This window comes from Musa acuminata, chromosome BXJ2-4, assembly GCF_036884655.1.
Source record: "Musa acuminata AAA Group cultivar baxijiao chromosome BXJ2-4, Cavendish_Baxijiao_AAA, whole genome shotgun sequence".
NCBI lineage: Eukaryota > Viridiplantae > Streptophyta > Magnoliopsida > Zingiberales > Musaceae > Musa > Musa acuminata.
The window spans coordinates 32,727,916-32,743,048 of NC_088341.1; the positions used below are offsets into that span (position 1 = coordinate 32,727,916).

The following is a 15,133-nucleotide window of genomic DNA, read 5'->3' on the forward strand; positions in this document are numbered from 1 at the left end:
ATTAGATAAAATAAAAGATAAGGATTTAGATTAAGATAAATAGATAAGGGTAATGAGATTTGTTGGATTATGGTGCAATTTTTATTATTTAAAAATATATATTTTATTTTTTGACTAATATAAATACTTATTTTGGGATGAATCCAAAACAATTGAAAATACTATTCATTTCTTTTATTATTATTATTTTTTTCTTTCTGAAGTTCTTTACAAAACCAGTAAGTGTGATATCATAGCAAGGAAGACCAATAAAAGTACATCGATTAAAAAAACCAGTAAATCAATTTAAAAAATGTTTGATATTGGAGTAAGTATTTCTAATCAGCTTCTTCTTATCTTCAAAAGTAAAAATTATCAATTTTGAATTGTTCAAATGATCTCTATTTGTTTTATAATTATTATGAAATTGGATACAAAATTAATTTGTTGAGTATGATATGTAGGATCCTAATATTACTAAAGATTAAAAAAATCAGATGAATAAAAATATGCAGAAAAATATATGAGCTCTCTATAAACTATAACAAGCCACAGATGAGTCCCTATTTTCTCGAATCATGTTAGCATCAATTTTAATAAAAAAATTAAAATATTAAGATGTATGTTTGGAGGTAAAAACTTTAAAGATTCAAATTCTTCAACATGAATTCAAAACTCTAATGATGAAAGATTCTAAATTCATCACTTATTTTTTCTTAAAAGTTTTTTCTATTGTGAACTAAATAAGATTTTATGGTAAAAACCTAAAAGATCAATTAATGGTAAAAAAAAGGGTTTATTGAGTTTATCTCTAATATTTGATATGATTTTTATTGCTATAGAAGAATCTAAAGATACAAGTATATTATTTGTCGATGAATTAATCACAGTGGATAAAAGCTTATTTCAAAAACTTGATAATTCAATTAGATCTTCAAAAAATGACAGCAATGTTTAGGTGGAAGGAAAAGGAATATTTTTTGTTAGCACCAAATTTGGTAAAAATATTATTTATGATGTAATATTTATTCTTGATCTAAAATAAAATCTCATTAATATAGGACAATCGATAGGAAAAGGATATTATGCTATTTTATATTAAAAATATTTAATTTATAATAAAAATTTAAAAATTAATAGCAATTATGAGGATTATAAAAAATAAAATGTTTCCCTTATTATTTTTAGATTTCTGCATTCACTACTGCTACTATTTATAAATTGATATTATAACATAAAAGATATGGTCATTTGAATTATGATGGACTAGAATTATTAAATTAAAAGAATATGATAATTGATTAAATATTTTTATTATTTATAGATGATTGCACAAGGATGATGTAGGTATATTTTCTAAAAGAAAAAATTGAAGCCTTCTTTGTTTTTAAAAATTTAAAACATATATAAAAAAGTAAAGTGGTTGTTTTATTAAAAACTCTACATACTAATAGAGGTGTTAAATTTATTTCTAAAGATTTTTTTTATTTTTTACATGAATGCAAGTATTTATTGGGAACCGAGAAGTGATCAAAACTTTCATACATTTGCTTAAAGAAAAAGCAAATTATTTTTCTAGCAAGACAGTATAAGGAAAAATATCTTATGAAACATGGTTGAATAGAAAACAAAATATAAGTCTTTTAAAGGTATTCGGTTGTATTGCTTATTTTTATATTCCTATGAAAAAAATGGAGTAAACTTGATGATAAAAATATTAAATACATATTTTGGTGGTATAGTAATAAGATAAAAAAAAAATAGACTTCATAGAAGAAGAAGTTAGAATTATTTCGTATTTTTAATGATTTTGACTTTTCATTTCTCCCATTATGTTCTTCTCATTCTCCCTAAAGTTGTACATAAAGCCAAGATTGTCCACATTCCATCTATATAATACTATATTCGGAGATGCTTTTCTAGGTCGAGAATTAATTAACTTGTGTTACCCTTCTCATGTTTCTTTTGAGGTCAATGGTGGGCGCCGAACTTTTGGAGTCAACAACAGGGACTTCTGGTATTAGCAGAAGTCTTCTTGCTTGACGTTAAATACCAATGCCGTCATTAAATCTTAGAGAACAGCCTTTCTCTTATTCTGATGGAATAAAAGAAGTGGCTTGTCAATTCATGGTTCCTCGAGCCATGAAAGCTTCATCTGTGTTTGATACTACTGATAATTCATACTTCCACAAATGGTTTGTTTGCTTTTGTTGCTACAATAAAGAAATAGCAGTGATTACAACACTAGAATGTTATCGTTTTGATTGATCGTACTTACTATATCACGTTAATATCGGGATGTAATTCTATAAAAGATTTAATCCGATGTCGATATGAATGACTTTGCCTCACGCCAGCTCATCTGCCACTAAGGTTGACATCCAAGCATGACTTTAGGTCACCAACCCTAAAATGATGTTGTTTTGCGTCTTGATATATCAAGATCAAAGAATAATCAAGCGGTTCACCTAATCTTATCTCAAATCAATTAGTAAGAAGGCCTACGAATCAGGTATAAAAAAAAACTCATCAACTTAACTTAGGAGGGAGGAAGAGAAACTCCTACACTTTATTCTCTCATTCGTTGACTTAAGCATCGGAAACTCCTACACTTTACCTAATTATATAGCTCTCATTGTTTATTCTCTCATTCGTTGACTTAAGCAACGGAAGGGCCATGCTGGGCAACCCTTGGCACTGGCCTCACCTGCAAGTTCACCGACAAACAAAAGGTGAGCCCGTTGTCAGGACGCAACCATGAGACATCATCTCTCGAGGATACTCGGATGACTTGGCCCAGAGAAGGAACTTTGTAGCTAGGAAGATCCTATACCACTTACCTGATTATCTCGAACTGGGTTCCTATCGATAAGACTGCTTTCGACTAGATCGCCCATGCGATCTCACCTCACCAAATCTCCCACATTAGGTAGAGGCCGAGACGGTTTCACCTCACCAGGCCTCTCACGTTAGTTAGAAAAAGATATCTAGATGAGCTTACACCTTCGACAGTGAACCAACCGTATCGACTCACCGGTCGACGATACGCATGACAACATCAAATGTAAAATTCAAATGATATAATAAGATTAAAATTAATGGCTAATCAAAACCCAACACAAGAAATATAATTAAGTCTAGCTAATATAATGATAACATGAAGTCATCAAAATGTGCTATGCGACAATAATATGAACCGCGCTTAGGCTTATAAAAAGAGGATATCAAAGTATTGGATCAATCCCTTTACTCTTTGAATTAGACCCATCCGTTTGAGCTCTCACTAAAATCTGATCCAATACTACTCTAATTAAGAGTGCTATGCTAACTCAAAATGTGATACAATGCAATCTCTAATCAAGTCTTAGTGATTTTCTACACTAGACAACAGACACACCTTAACCAACCGGCACAATTGGCCATATTATTAATTTGTTGATTTAAAGATATTAATATTCCATGGTAGCACTGATAGAGCAAGATGTTCACCCTCTGCCATGTTACAATATAATCTATGATCCTTTTTTCTTCCAATATATGTTTAGAAAAATTTTGGAACATATGTGGTTTCGATTGCTAAGTAAAATATCATTCCCTAAACATTTCATAATTTTCTTATAGTTTATAAATATGATATTATTATGTGCATCAAGGGAGAAATTTCTATAGGTAATTCACAATCAGGAGAGCCAATAAAGACCTAAATCATTAATAAAATTCCAAAATAACATATCTATATATATATATATTATAATTTATTTGATGCAAGCTAAACAACAAAGTCGTTGTAGTATAGTGGTGAGTATTCCCGCCTGTCACGCGGGTGACCCGGGTTCGATCCCCGGCAACGGCGTTCTTTTTTGTTGTTATTAATCCTAAGGCAACGTTATGTTTTGCAACCATATATTACTAACGGTGTTATCGGCGCCTCTACAAAACGGTATCTATTATGACTATGCAGGCGTCCTTGGAGAGGCCGGCCTACCTGTCGGCGGTAAACTTCGTTTTCATCGCCATCTCCGGCAGGGTGGTGCCGAGAGAGCGGGGCATCGTCGGGGGCACAGGCAAGTTCCGGATGGCCGAGCTCGTCATGGAGGACGACGCAACATCTTAAGCTGCTTTTTGTTGCAATTAATGCGGCTCTACTTGCAGCTTGTTCTACATTAGTACGTTGTTCTTTAGAGTAAGGAAGCTGCCAATGGTTCGTCTCCTCTATCTTCTCGTGGTACCGAGTGTTATGTTTGAGGTGGTAGTGAAGCGAACTTGCATGTGATAGTTGAACGAAGAACACTGTTGTACGTCTACTACTTTGTCTATAAAAGCCCACAATACCCCCTTATGCCTCTCCACCCAATCCCCCATCCACCTGTTCACTTCTTGCAGAAGGTTCTCCATGGCCTCCTCGCAATCTCGGTCCTTCCCTCTCCTCCTCCCCCTCTTCCTCTTTGCCACTGTTGCCATTGCGAGAAGCAGCCATGAACACAGAGAGAAGATAACCCATCTCCGCTTCTACTTTTACGACTACTACGGTGGCTCGAACGCGACGACCGTCAGCGTCGTCAGCCCTCCCGGCAATAACACCTTCGGGAGTATCGGGGTGGGCGAAAACATACTGAGGGAAGGTCCCCAGTCGAGTTCCAAGCTCATCGGGAAAGCGCAGGAGCTTACTGTTCAGGCATCCTTGGAGAGTCCGGCCTACCTCTCGGCGCTGAACTTCGTGTTCACCGCCGGAAAGTACAACGGGAGCAGCTTCTCCATCTTCGGCAGGGCGGTGCTGACGGAGCCGATAGAGCGGGGCATCGTCGGGGGCACCGGCAAGTTCCGGATGGCCCGGGGCTACACCATCAGCAGGCTCATCAAGTCGACTGGAACTACCCAAATGGAGCTTGTCATGGCGTACGATGCTTACGTCTTTCACTGCTGATGAGCTGCCTTCTGCTGCTGTTTGTTGCAATTAAAGCTGCTCTGCTTGCAGCTTGTTCTACAGTAGTCCTATGTTCTTTCTCTTTGATACCGGAACGCTGCCATTGGCTCGTCCACTCTATCTTCTCTTGGTACCAAGTGATTAGTAAGAAACGTCTGCTACAGTAGTACTTTGTTCTTTCTCTTTGATACCGGAACGCTGCCATTGGCTCGTGTTATCTTCTCCTGGTATCAAGTGATTAGCAAGAAACGTCTGCCATTAAAATTCTTACGACAATGTAATAAGCAAAGAGTAGTTGAATCAGAGTAATGATAGTGTAGTCCGAACACTACCTACGAGCATGAACACAAAACATTCTGTTAGTTTGGCGAGTCACGTATAATCTCACATTCGAAAAATCAAGCTTATTATCTTTTATTGTAACTATAAATAAGGAAGCTAGATATACTATAGAAAAAAATCTAATTATTTACTTTGAATTTATTTACTATTAAGTTCATACTTAGTTAAAATATTTTGGCTTATAGTTTAAATTTTTCTTGTTTTGTTTTGTAGTTTCAGAGATTTTATGACCTAAGAATATTTTCTTAAAACATTTATAATTGTCTCTTTTATAGTAGTGATTTTCTCCTTCGTTCATGGAGAGCACGGCCTACCTCTCGCATTAAACTTCGTGTTCGTCGCCAAAAACTAGAGTACAACGGGAGTAGCTTCTCCGTCTTAGGCAGGGCAATGCTGACGGAGAGGATGGAGCGGGGCATCGTCGGGGTCACCAACAAGTTCCGAATGGCCCGAGGCTACACCATCAACAAAATATAAGTAAAAGAAGTATCCAAAAAAAGAAAATGTTCAACGTCCACAAAAGTAGATACTCCACTTTGTTATCGACCTACTTATGTTGATATGGAAATGGTCACATATTTTTTATTCTTTCTTGATGGAATTGATTTATGGTATTTATCAGTGCCTATGGACGAAAAATCCCAAAGGGTTACAGACGTTGAAATGAGCACATAAGTCCCATAGTAACAAGAAGGCTACATGGCCACGCTGGAAGGTTATGTGGCACTTGGGGTGACCTCTAAAAGTCAAACCCTTCCTTTGGAAGCTGACTTGGAATATATTATTTACATCTAACCAGTAGTCATGACTCACTCAAGCATATCTTCTTGGAGTGCTGACTTGCTGTAGAATTTTAGATTCTTGTATTCATTTTGAGTGATGAAGTAAAAAAGGTTTCCTTTTCTTCCTGTTTCCAAAACAAAAGTTGACTCGACGCCCAAAGTGAGAGGCGGAGTCTTCACGCACAAGCTTTTCTTGGCCGGCCGCAAATGAACGGCTTTCTACTTACTAATCATTTTTCCTTTGGTCAAGAATTCTCAGCCATTGGAGGGGAACCAGGAAACATCCCTTCCATCATTTTTACTGGGTCGAAGTCCAGCACTTGGAATGCAACAGGTCAAGAGGTCCGATCTGCCATAGAACTTTGACCCCGGTGCTTGACCTTCTTCCACAAACAACCATTGCCTCCTTCCTGAGTTCCAAACCGCAATCCACCCAGCACTCCCTTCGGCTTCCCAAGGCCGGAGTGGGAGGAACATCTTATCCTCTAGAAGCGGCGCACTAGTTGTGGACTAAACGTTGAACTCCTTTGGACTTTCCAAGTCTTCCAAATCTCAGTGCTGGTGGTCGTCGTCGTCCATCGAGGATGAACAGATGGTAGCACTGACAGAGAATTATGATCGCCTTCTGCCATGCTACTTGGTAGGTCATATGGGTCACGGTTTTCTTGGCCTTCGAGAACTGTTTCTATTCTTACAACTTGGCTACTAATCCACTTCAACATTTGGTATTAGCAGAAGTCTTCTTGCTTGTCGTTTAATATTGATGCTGCCATTAAACCCAAAAGAACAGTCTTTCTCTTATTATGAGGGAATAAAAGAAGTGGCTTATCAATTCAAGGTTCCTCGAGCCATGAAAGTTCATCATGCTATAGATAATTCATACTACCACAAAAGGACTGGTTGTTTTTTGTTGCTACAAAAATAATAGTAGAGTGATTACATTTATCATTTCGATTGATCCAACTTACTATATCACGTTAATACAGGGATGTAATTCTATAAAAGATTTAATCTGATGTAAAATTTAGATGATATATTAGGATTAAAATCGATGATCAATCGAAACCCGAATATAGTTATAATGGTGACGTGATACCAACAGATGGAGCTTAAACATCCGACCCAATTGGCGTGGCCATATAAAGGAGGCATTTTGTTAATTTATTAAATCAAAGATATTAATGTTTCATGTTTAGTTTATCTTTAAAAATTATTTATATGTATAATAAAAAGTGATCTCTCTATAATTCTTATCAATATCTATATTCTCTCTATTCCTACCATAAAAATATTAGCATTCTTCTACCCATCGCTAAGCACAACACCCTCTCCTGACAGAATTAATATCATATATTTCTATATAAAATTAAACATCAAAGTCGTTGTAGTATAGTGGTGAGTATTCCCGCCTGTCACGCGGGTGACCCGGGTTCGATCCCCGGCAACGGCGATTACATTTTTGGCTTATATATATATATATATATATATATATATATATATATATATAACCCTCTTTTTTTTTTTTAAAGGTGTGATAACATTAGTCCAAAATATAATTATTTTAGAAGGATGGTGATGACATAACTAAATTAAAGAAATAATTAATCTATCAAAATTGAGATATTGTCCTCGAATGAGTAAGAGTGTTTATCGTTAGACTTCAGGTCTATCATTAGACGTATATTGTATATTATATGTAGATAAGTTGGTATCACGAGATGATTGAGGTTAAATTTATGAAATTCGTTTATCTCTTTTTCACATCTTGTTTTACTCATATGGATTCTGTTTAGAGTAAATAAGAAAATATCATTTTTGGTTTATTGGTTGTCAATCATCGGAACGATGATGTTTAAGAAAACACTAAAGTAACTTTTTCTCCGTTTGACTCTTTCTTAAGATGCAATTTTCATATATCAACCCATCAAATTCATTATCCATTTCTTCATAACAATTTTTAAAAAAATATATTTAAATGACTCTCTTTTTTTTTAAATATGTATAGTAATATGGGCCAATCTACTAAACTTCGGGTTTGATTAACATAATAATCTAAAAAGATATGATCATTGATATATCCGACTTAAATGATATAATGATTTTAACGCTACAACTAACTTGAACAGTGTAATTGTTTTAGGGCCCAATCTACTAAAGTTCAGATTTAATCAACATGATCATTTTTAAGATATGTTCAACTTAGAGGATACAATGATTTTAATGCTACAGTTAACTTAAAAAATATAATTATTTTAGAAGAATGGTACTCTTGAGGGCATGACGAACTTCAAAAAGTGGTTAACCTATCATGATCGAGACATTGTCAACTTGAGTGAGTTGAGATATGTGGGATAGATCCATTCTTAGGCATATATTAACACTTAACTACTTGTGATACATGTGAGTCATGCATGTTAGCATATATTAGGTTTAACATTGAAATAATTAAATCTAAATTTTAAATTAATCATCTTAAAGTCTATATGATAAATTAAAATATCATAACCAAGGACCTTAATATCATTTTATTTTTTCTAATCTTTTTTGCCCTCATAAAGAATATCTCAGCAATTAATATATATATATATATATATATACTACTACTACTACTACTACTTTTGAACACTTTAATAAAAAAAATAATATATTTATTAGTAATTAAAAGTAAACTTAAATGAAAAGAAACCAGCATATATGCTCCCTCATCGCCTGTATAAACCGAATTGCACTCCTCCCTTTTTATAATCATAATCTCTTTATGATGCATGAATAAGTTTAATTTCAACATATTTTACTCTGATATATTTATATATTTTTAAATATCGAAGTCGTTGTAGTATAGTGGTGAGTATTCCCGCCTGTCACGCGGGTGACCCGGGTTCGATCCCCGGCAACGGCGATTTCATTTTTGGTTATCCCAACCTCGATAGATTAATCATTTTTTCAATTTAGTTATGTCCTCGACCATCCTTCTAAAATAATTATATTTTAGGCTAATGTTATCACACCTTTCAAATAAAAAATGAGGGTCATATATATATATATATATATATATATATATATATATATATATATATATATATATATATATATATATATATATATATATATATATATATATTGTTAATAGAGAAATGGATGATGTATTTGATGGGTTGATGAGCTTGACCTCATACATGTGTTGTGGTCAACAAGATACAGCAATAGCTGATGGAGAAGATGGACGGGTAAAGTTTGACTGGTCAACACGAGTTTAGTAGAGTCGCCTATAACACCGTTAGTAATGTATAATTGCAAAGCATTAGGTCTTATCAATATCTATATTCTCCCTATTCCTATCATAAAAATATTAGGATCCTTCTACCCACCACTAAGCACAACACTCTCTTCCCGTGAATTCTCGTCCGCCTCTGGTCTTCACCATCAACAACAGCCTCTCCAGAAGTCAGCTTCGATGTTAATTATAATCATAATCTCTTTATAATACTTGAACAAGTTTAATTTCAACATATTTTATGTCGTCGCGATGTGGTATTCTTTGACTCTCATATAATTCTATATATCATTTAAATATCAAAGTCGTTGTAGTATAGTGGTGAGTATTCCCGCCTGTCACGCGGGTGACCCGGGTTCGATCCCCGGCAACGGCGTTATCTTTTTTGGCTTATTATACTATGGTAGGTTTATGATACCAACGTCGTATTGACCAGTCAAACTCTACCCGTCCGTCTTCTCCGTCAGCTATTGCTGTATCTTGTTGATCACAGTCCATGTAAGCCTTTCTTCCTTTTCACTGTTCTAAGTATGCTTTTTCCGGGAATAATGAGGAAGCTCATCAACCCATCAAATTCATCATCCATTTCTCTATTAACAATTTTCTTAGGAATATATATAAATGACCATCATTTTTTTTGTTTTTGCAAACATGTGATAACATGAGCCCAAAATATAATTACTTTAAAGGGATGATCGTCTTGAGGATACAATTGACTTGAAGAAATGATTGATCTATAGATATTGTTGACTTGGATGAGTAAGTGTGTTTATCGTTAGACTTCGGAATAGATTTATCCTTAGGCATATATTACCTTTAGACAACTTGACATCACAAGATGATTGAGGTTCAATTAGTGAAATTTGTTCTATCTCAGTTTCACATCTTATTTCACTTACATGAAAATTCTGTTTAGAGTAAATAAGAAAATATCATTTTGGGTTTTTTTAGTTAAAGCTATTGATAGAGTAACTTTTTCTCCGTTTGACTCTTTGCATTTTTCATAGAGGTCAAGCTTATCAACCCATCAATTTCATTATCCATTTCGTTGTAACAAATCTTTTTTAAAAATATATAATTGACTCATTTTCTTGTTTTTTACGTACTTATAGTAACATGGGCCAATCTACTCAGCTCCGGATTTGATTAACATAATAATCTAAAAGGATACGATCATTTTTAAGATATATCCGACTTAAATGATACAATGATTTTAACACTACAATTAACTTGAAAAATATAATTGCTTTAGGGCCCAATCTACTAAGGTCTAGATTGGATCAACATGGTCATTTTTTAGATTTGTCCGACTTAAATGATACAGTGATTTTAATGCTATAGCTAACTTCAAAAATATAGTTATTTTAGAGGGGTGGTCGTCATGACACAACTAACTTCAAGAAGTGATTGACCTATCAGAGACATTATCAACTTGAGCGAGTTGGGATGTGTGGGATAGATCTTTTCTTAGATATGCATATATTAACACTTAACTACTTGTGATACATGTTGAGTCATGCATGTTAGCATATATTAGGTTTAACATTAAAATAAATAAATTTAAATTATAAATTAATCATCTTAAAGTTTATTTCGTAAATTAAAATTCCATAACCAATGCCCGACTTTAATATCATTTTGTACTTTCTAATCTTTTTTGCCGAGTATATCTCAGCAATTAATATATATATATATATATATATATATATATATATATATATATATATATATATATATATATACTACTTTTGAACACTCTAATAAAAAATAATATATATTATTAATTAAAAATAAAATTAAATGAAAAGAAACCAGCATATCTTATTAGATATGCTCCCGCATCCCCTATATAAATCGAGTTGCACTCCTCCCTTTTCATCTCAATCATGGTCGGCAAGGGCTTTCACCTCGATGAAGGATCCATGGAGGTCAACGTCCGCCGGAAAAGTATCGGTTTTGCCGCTTCCAGAATGGCTTGCCTTCCAAAGGTCTCTCACACCATTTCCTTTGTTGTCTTTCTCTCCAATGTCATTGTTGGCTTTGCTAGCTATGGCTAGGGTAGACAGTATTCTGGAGCCATGTACCCCTCGTCCTTGCCGAATCTATCATATGCAAGTCCTGGTCCATGAGCCTGGCAAGGTCCACAACGCCTAACTTGGCTTCGAATGCCAAATCCTGCAAGACAAAAATTTGATGGTGCTGCATAGAGGTAGGAGTTGGCTTGATGTTGGCTATCAAGACAACATCAAGGCATTAATTGTTGGCTTGATGTTGCAATGCACCACACACTTCCCATAGTTCTGTGCCTCACACGTCACTCAAAGTGCTTCATGGTGCTATAGAGGTAGGAGTCGAGGCTTCCGCTGGGCATGAACTTGTTATCTTTGTGTGTGTGTTCTTTTCCTTCCTATTTTGATCCCTTAGAGATGATCCTTTTGATGGTCACGTCAAACCTCAGCTCCTTCAACCAACCTTTGTAGACTGACCCAAGTCCTCCTTTTCTCTCCTCGATGAAGTCTCTTGTTCCGGTGATCAACTCTCCACAGGGGAAGCTCTTTGGCCCTCTCGCGCTCTCGAACTCGTGGTTGGTGTTTTCTCTACTACGGTCCTGCTTCTTAGATGTTACTGAGTTCTTGCTCGTCTACGAGTTCATGCCCATGCCCAATGGACACCTTGATTCCTACCTCCATAGCACCAAGAAGCACCCTGAGTGGCTCGCGAGGCACAAGATTACCCTAAGCTTGGCCTCTACAATTGGCTACCTCCATGAAGAGTGGGAGCAAAGTGTGGTGCACCGCTACGTCAGTCAAGCCCAACAGCTTTATGCCGGAAATAGCATTCAACGCCAACCTGAGCGTTTTCGGCCTTGCAAGACTCGTGGATCATGAACTTGACATGCAGACGACGGCTTTGGCAGGGACGAGGGGTTACATGGCCCTGAATACTTCCTCACCGGCAAACACAGTTGTAGCTTTGGACTTATGTCCACGTGGACAAACTATTTCTCTTGGCCTCGCACATAGGTCATGTATCAAATGATAATTGATCGATAATATTTTCTCTATCAGAACTGCTGAAGCTCTTGAATACTTAGCTTAATGGGTACGAGCTCGAGCTCTACCGAAAGATAGATTAATGATACATAGAGAAAGCCATGGCGTCGATGGTAGTCAAGATCGGCACTCAACTGCCCTCCTTGATGTATCTCTGCACGTGTAAGAGTAACTCGGACCAAATGTGCTAATTGGAAATCTTGTATCGACTTGCTTACTCACTGTAGATATTTTCCTGACATTATTATTGAACCTGTAAGAGAAAATAGTGATTATTGGTAGATATTAGATAGCATCTCCGACAAGATAAACTTGATAACTATTGTCTTTGACTGTTAATGAGTTTGTTTCGATCTGATTTTTGAAAAGCTAATAATTTCATAGGCAAAACGAATTGCCACAAGCTCACAAACATGGTATTACTAAATTATTTGAATCAAGAGCAAGTAATAAATAAAATTAGCACTTGGTATGGAATTTTATTTTTGTAAATAAACAAGATTTTCAAGACAGTACAAGGTGTTCAAAGCCATAGTATAGAGACATTTTCAGTTCGGGTCTCTCCTAAGAAAACATTATTGACATTTAGTTATCGTATGCGTCAGTCTTTTGTAATGATCAAATTCAAGATAAATCATATTGTTATCGGTTTAATAACACTAAATATCTCTGTGAAGTCAATATTGATCGTTGGTGAAATCATTGTTTGTAAAATCTTTTGGCCGCTAGACATGTTTTGTATTTGACAATGGATTCATCTTAGTTCTGCTTAATTAGAAAGATCTATTTATATCATAATTTTTATAAAAAAAAATATTATATATATATAATAATAATAAAGGATCTCGATCCAATGTTTATCGAATCATATCATTCTTTGATCGTAAAACTATGTATATCTATCAATTGATTATTTAATTTGTTTAAATCTTAAAATTTAAGCTATTTAAAAGATAATCTAATAATTTAAATTATTATTATTAGATAATTTAATATTAACATAAGTATGATCAAGGACGTACTACAAAGTTATTTCTTAAAACTCAAAATAACACCGATTGTAAACTACAATGAGGACGCAATAGAGAAATATCATAATAGAGAAAAGACCAAAATCTATATTTTGATATAATGTTAGAAAAAAAAGAAAAAAAATACTTTTTTGATATTAATTTTGAGTACAACATAAGACTATTGGTGAAAGAACACTTAATCAAGGGATTCAGATAGATCGTAACAATATTTATATGATAAAAGAGAATTTAAATCAAGGAATTTCTCCATCTTATTTAATATGAATAAAAGAAAATATTATTATGTCACGTTAATATGATGATGTACTGCTATGGAAGGTTTAACCAGACGTAAAATTCAAATTGTACGATATTGCTAGAATTGATTAGCAATGAAAACTGACATATAAAATCGTAGTGGCCATACGAAGGAGGCCTTACTGTCAATTTACTGATTTAAAGGAGTTATTCATATGCATAATAATTAGTTTACTATCTCTAGTCATATAGCTTAATCAAAAGCCATATAAATTAATATAGAATTTATGATGATATTACAGCGTATTTAAATCTTATCTAAGCATGACGCCTAAATTACTGATCGATTGACGTCATCAGATGGGTAATCCCACGCGAAAACTACTGATGGCGTCAACGTTACCGCACGCGTCGAGCCTTATCCACTTCCGAGGACGCGCGGATTACGTGACATCCGCCGTCCAGCGACGGCTTATTCCGCCACCGCGCTGGCTCCTCATAGACCGGCCACGATCGCACGACGCGTGTCCATGACTACACGTCCTTCACGTCGTGGTACACGTGGCGAGTTGAAACCCACACGTTCGTCCGATGAGATGACGATCCACATAATACGGTCTTGGCTTTATTCCCCTGTGGATGGCACCCCACGTGTTCCAGCCACCAGTTTGGCGACACGTGCCACTATGCCATTTCATGAAAAAGCCCAACATTAGTGACAGACAAAGAAGAGAAATATATATATATATATATATATATATATATATATGTATCCAAAATAAGTAAGTTTTATCTTTATTTCCTAAAAAAAACCATATATACATCCATGGAAAATTCATTATGATTAATCTTCATTGGTTAACCATTAGTTAGATCTCTAATGACATTAAATATTCTTAAAAAATATTATAATTATAAGAATATTTGAGATATTAATTGGAACTAGCTAATGTCATTTCTAAATAGAAATTAATTAAAAAGAGTATGTGTGGAATCCTACTATTTAGAGGGATAATAAGGGTAAATACACTAACTCTAAAATGAGAAAAAAAGAAATGAAAACCTAGTCTAGTCCATCAAGTAACACATACATGTATGTATAAGGAAGAAATAAACATAAAAAATAGCTGAAAATATTGAATAACGAGATCAACCAATGGATCAAAGCTTTGATCTCATGTGACAACAACTCCTGTCTTAAATGTCACCACCAGTTCTTCTGCGCTCCAAAACTTGTTCTTTACGTGAAAACAACTTGATGATTTAATGTCACCACAAACTCCATGGATGTCAAGTTGCAGGTTACAGCCTTAGTCATCTCAGGTGCACATCTCATCCTTCGGCCATGCCTGTTAAGTTGTCATGCTCTTCTTCTCTTGGTCTTTCTTTTTATCTTAAGTGCACCGTGTCCTCTTCTTTAAGAGGATTTTGGTTCTTAGACACGTGATTAGTCGATGCTCGAAATCAATTGATATCCACTTTCAAGTTTGTCTAGAGTAAGGGTGTCG

At 34.9% G+C, this 15,133-nt stretch overlaps 1 protein-coding gene and 4 non-coding genes across 5 annotated transcripts; all 5 read left to right on the forward strand.

Annotated features, from left to right (window-relative positions):
- The first annotated feature begins 3,760 nt into the window (after positions 1 to 3,760).
- Positions 3,761 to 3,832, forward strand: TRNAD-GUC (transfer RNA aspartic acid (anticodon GUC)). The gene has a single exon. It is a non-coding gene; the product is annotated as a tRNA-Asp (tRNA).
- Positions 3,833 to 4,372: 540 nt separating this feature from the next.
- On the forward strand, positions 4,373 to 4,903 carry LOC103977910 (dirigent protein 11-like). The gene has a single exon (XM_009393570.3). The coding sequence runs from the start codon at positions 4,373 to 4,375 to the stop codon at positions 4,901 to 4,903; it is 531 nt and encodes a 176-aa protein (XP_009391845.2).
- Positions 4,904 to 7,405: 2,502 nt separating this feature from the next.
- On the forward strand, positions 7,406 to 7,477 carry TRNAD-GUC (transfer RNA aspartic acid (anticodon GUC)). Its single transcript has one exon. It is a non-coding gene; the product is annotated as a tRNA-Asp (tRNA).
- A 1,377-nt stretch (positions 7,478 to 8,854) lies between these two features.
- TRNAD-GUC (transfer RNA aspartic acid (anticodon GUC)) lies at positions 8,855 to 8,926 on the forward strand. The gene has a single exon. It is a non-coding gene; the product is annotated as a tRNA-Asp (tRNA).
- Positions 8,927 to 9,605: 679 nt separating this feature from the next.
- TRNAD-GUC (transfer RNA aspartic acid (anticodon GUC)) lies at positions 9,606 to 9,677 on the forward strand. Its single transcript has one exon. It is a non-coding gene; the product is annotated as a tRNA-Asp (tRNA).
- Positions 9,678 to 15,133: the final 5,456 nt, after the last annotated feature.

What these genes read in the sequence shown, in the direction of transcription:
- LOC103977910 (XM_009393570.3), top strand. Translation starts at nt 4,373, where the DNA reads ATGGCCTCCTCGCAATCTCGGTCCTTCCCTCTCCTCCTCCCCCTCTTC.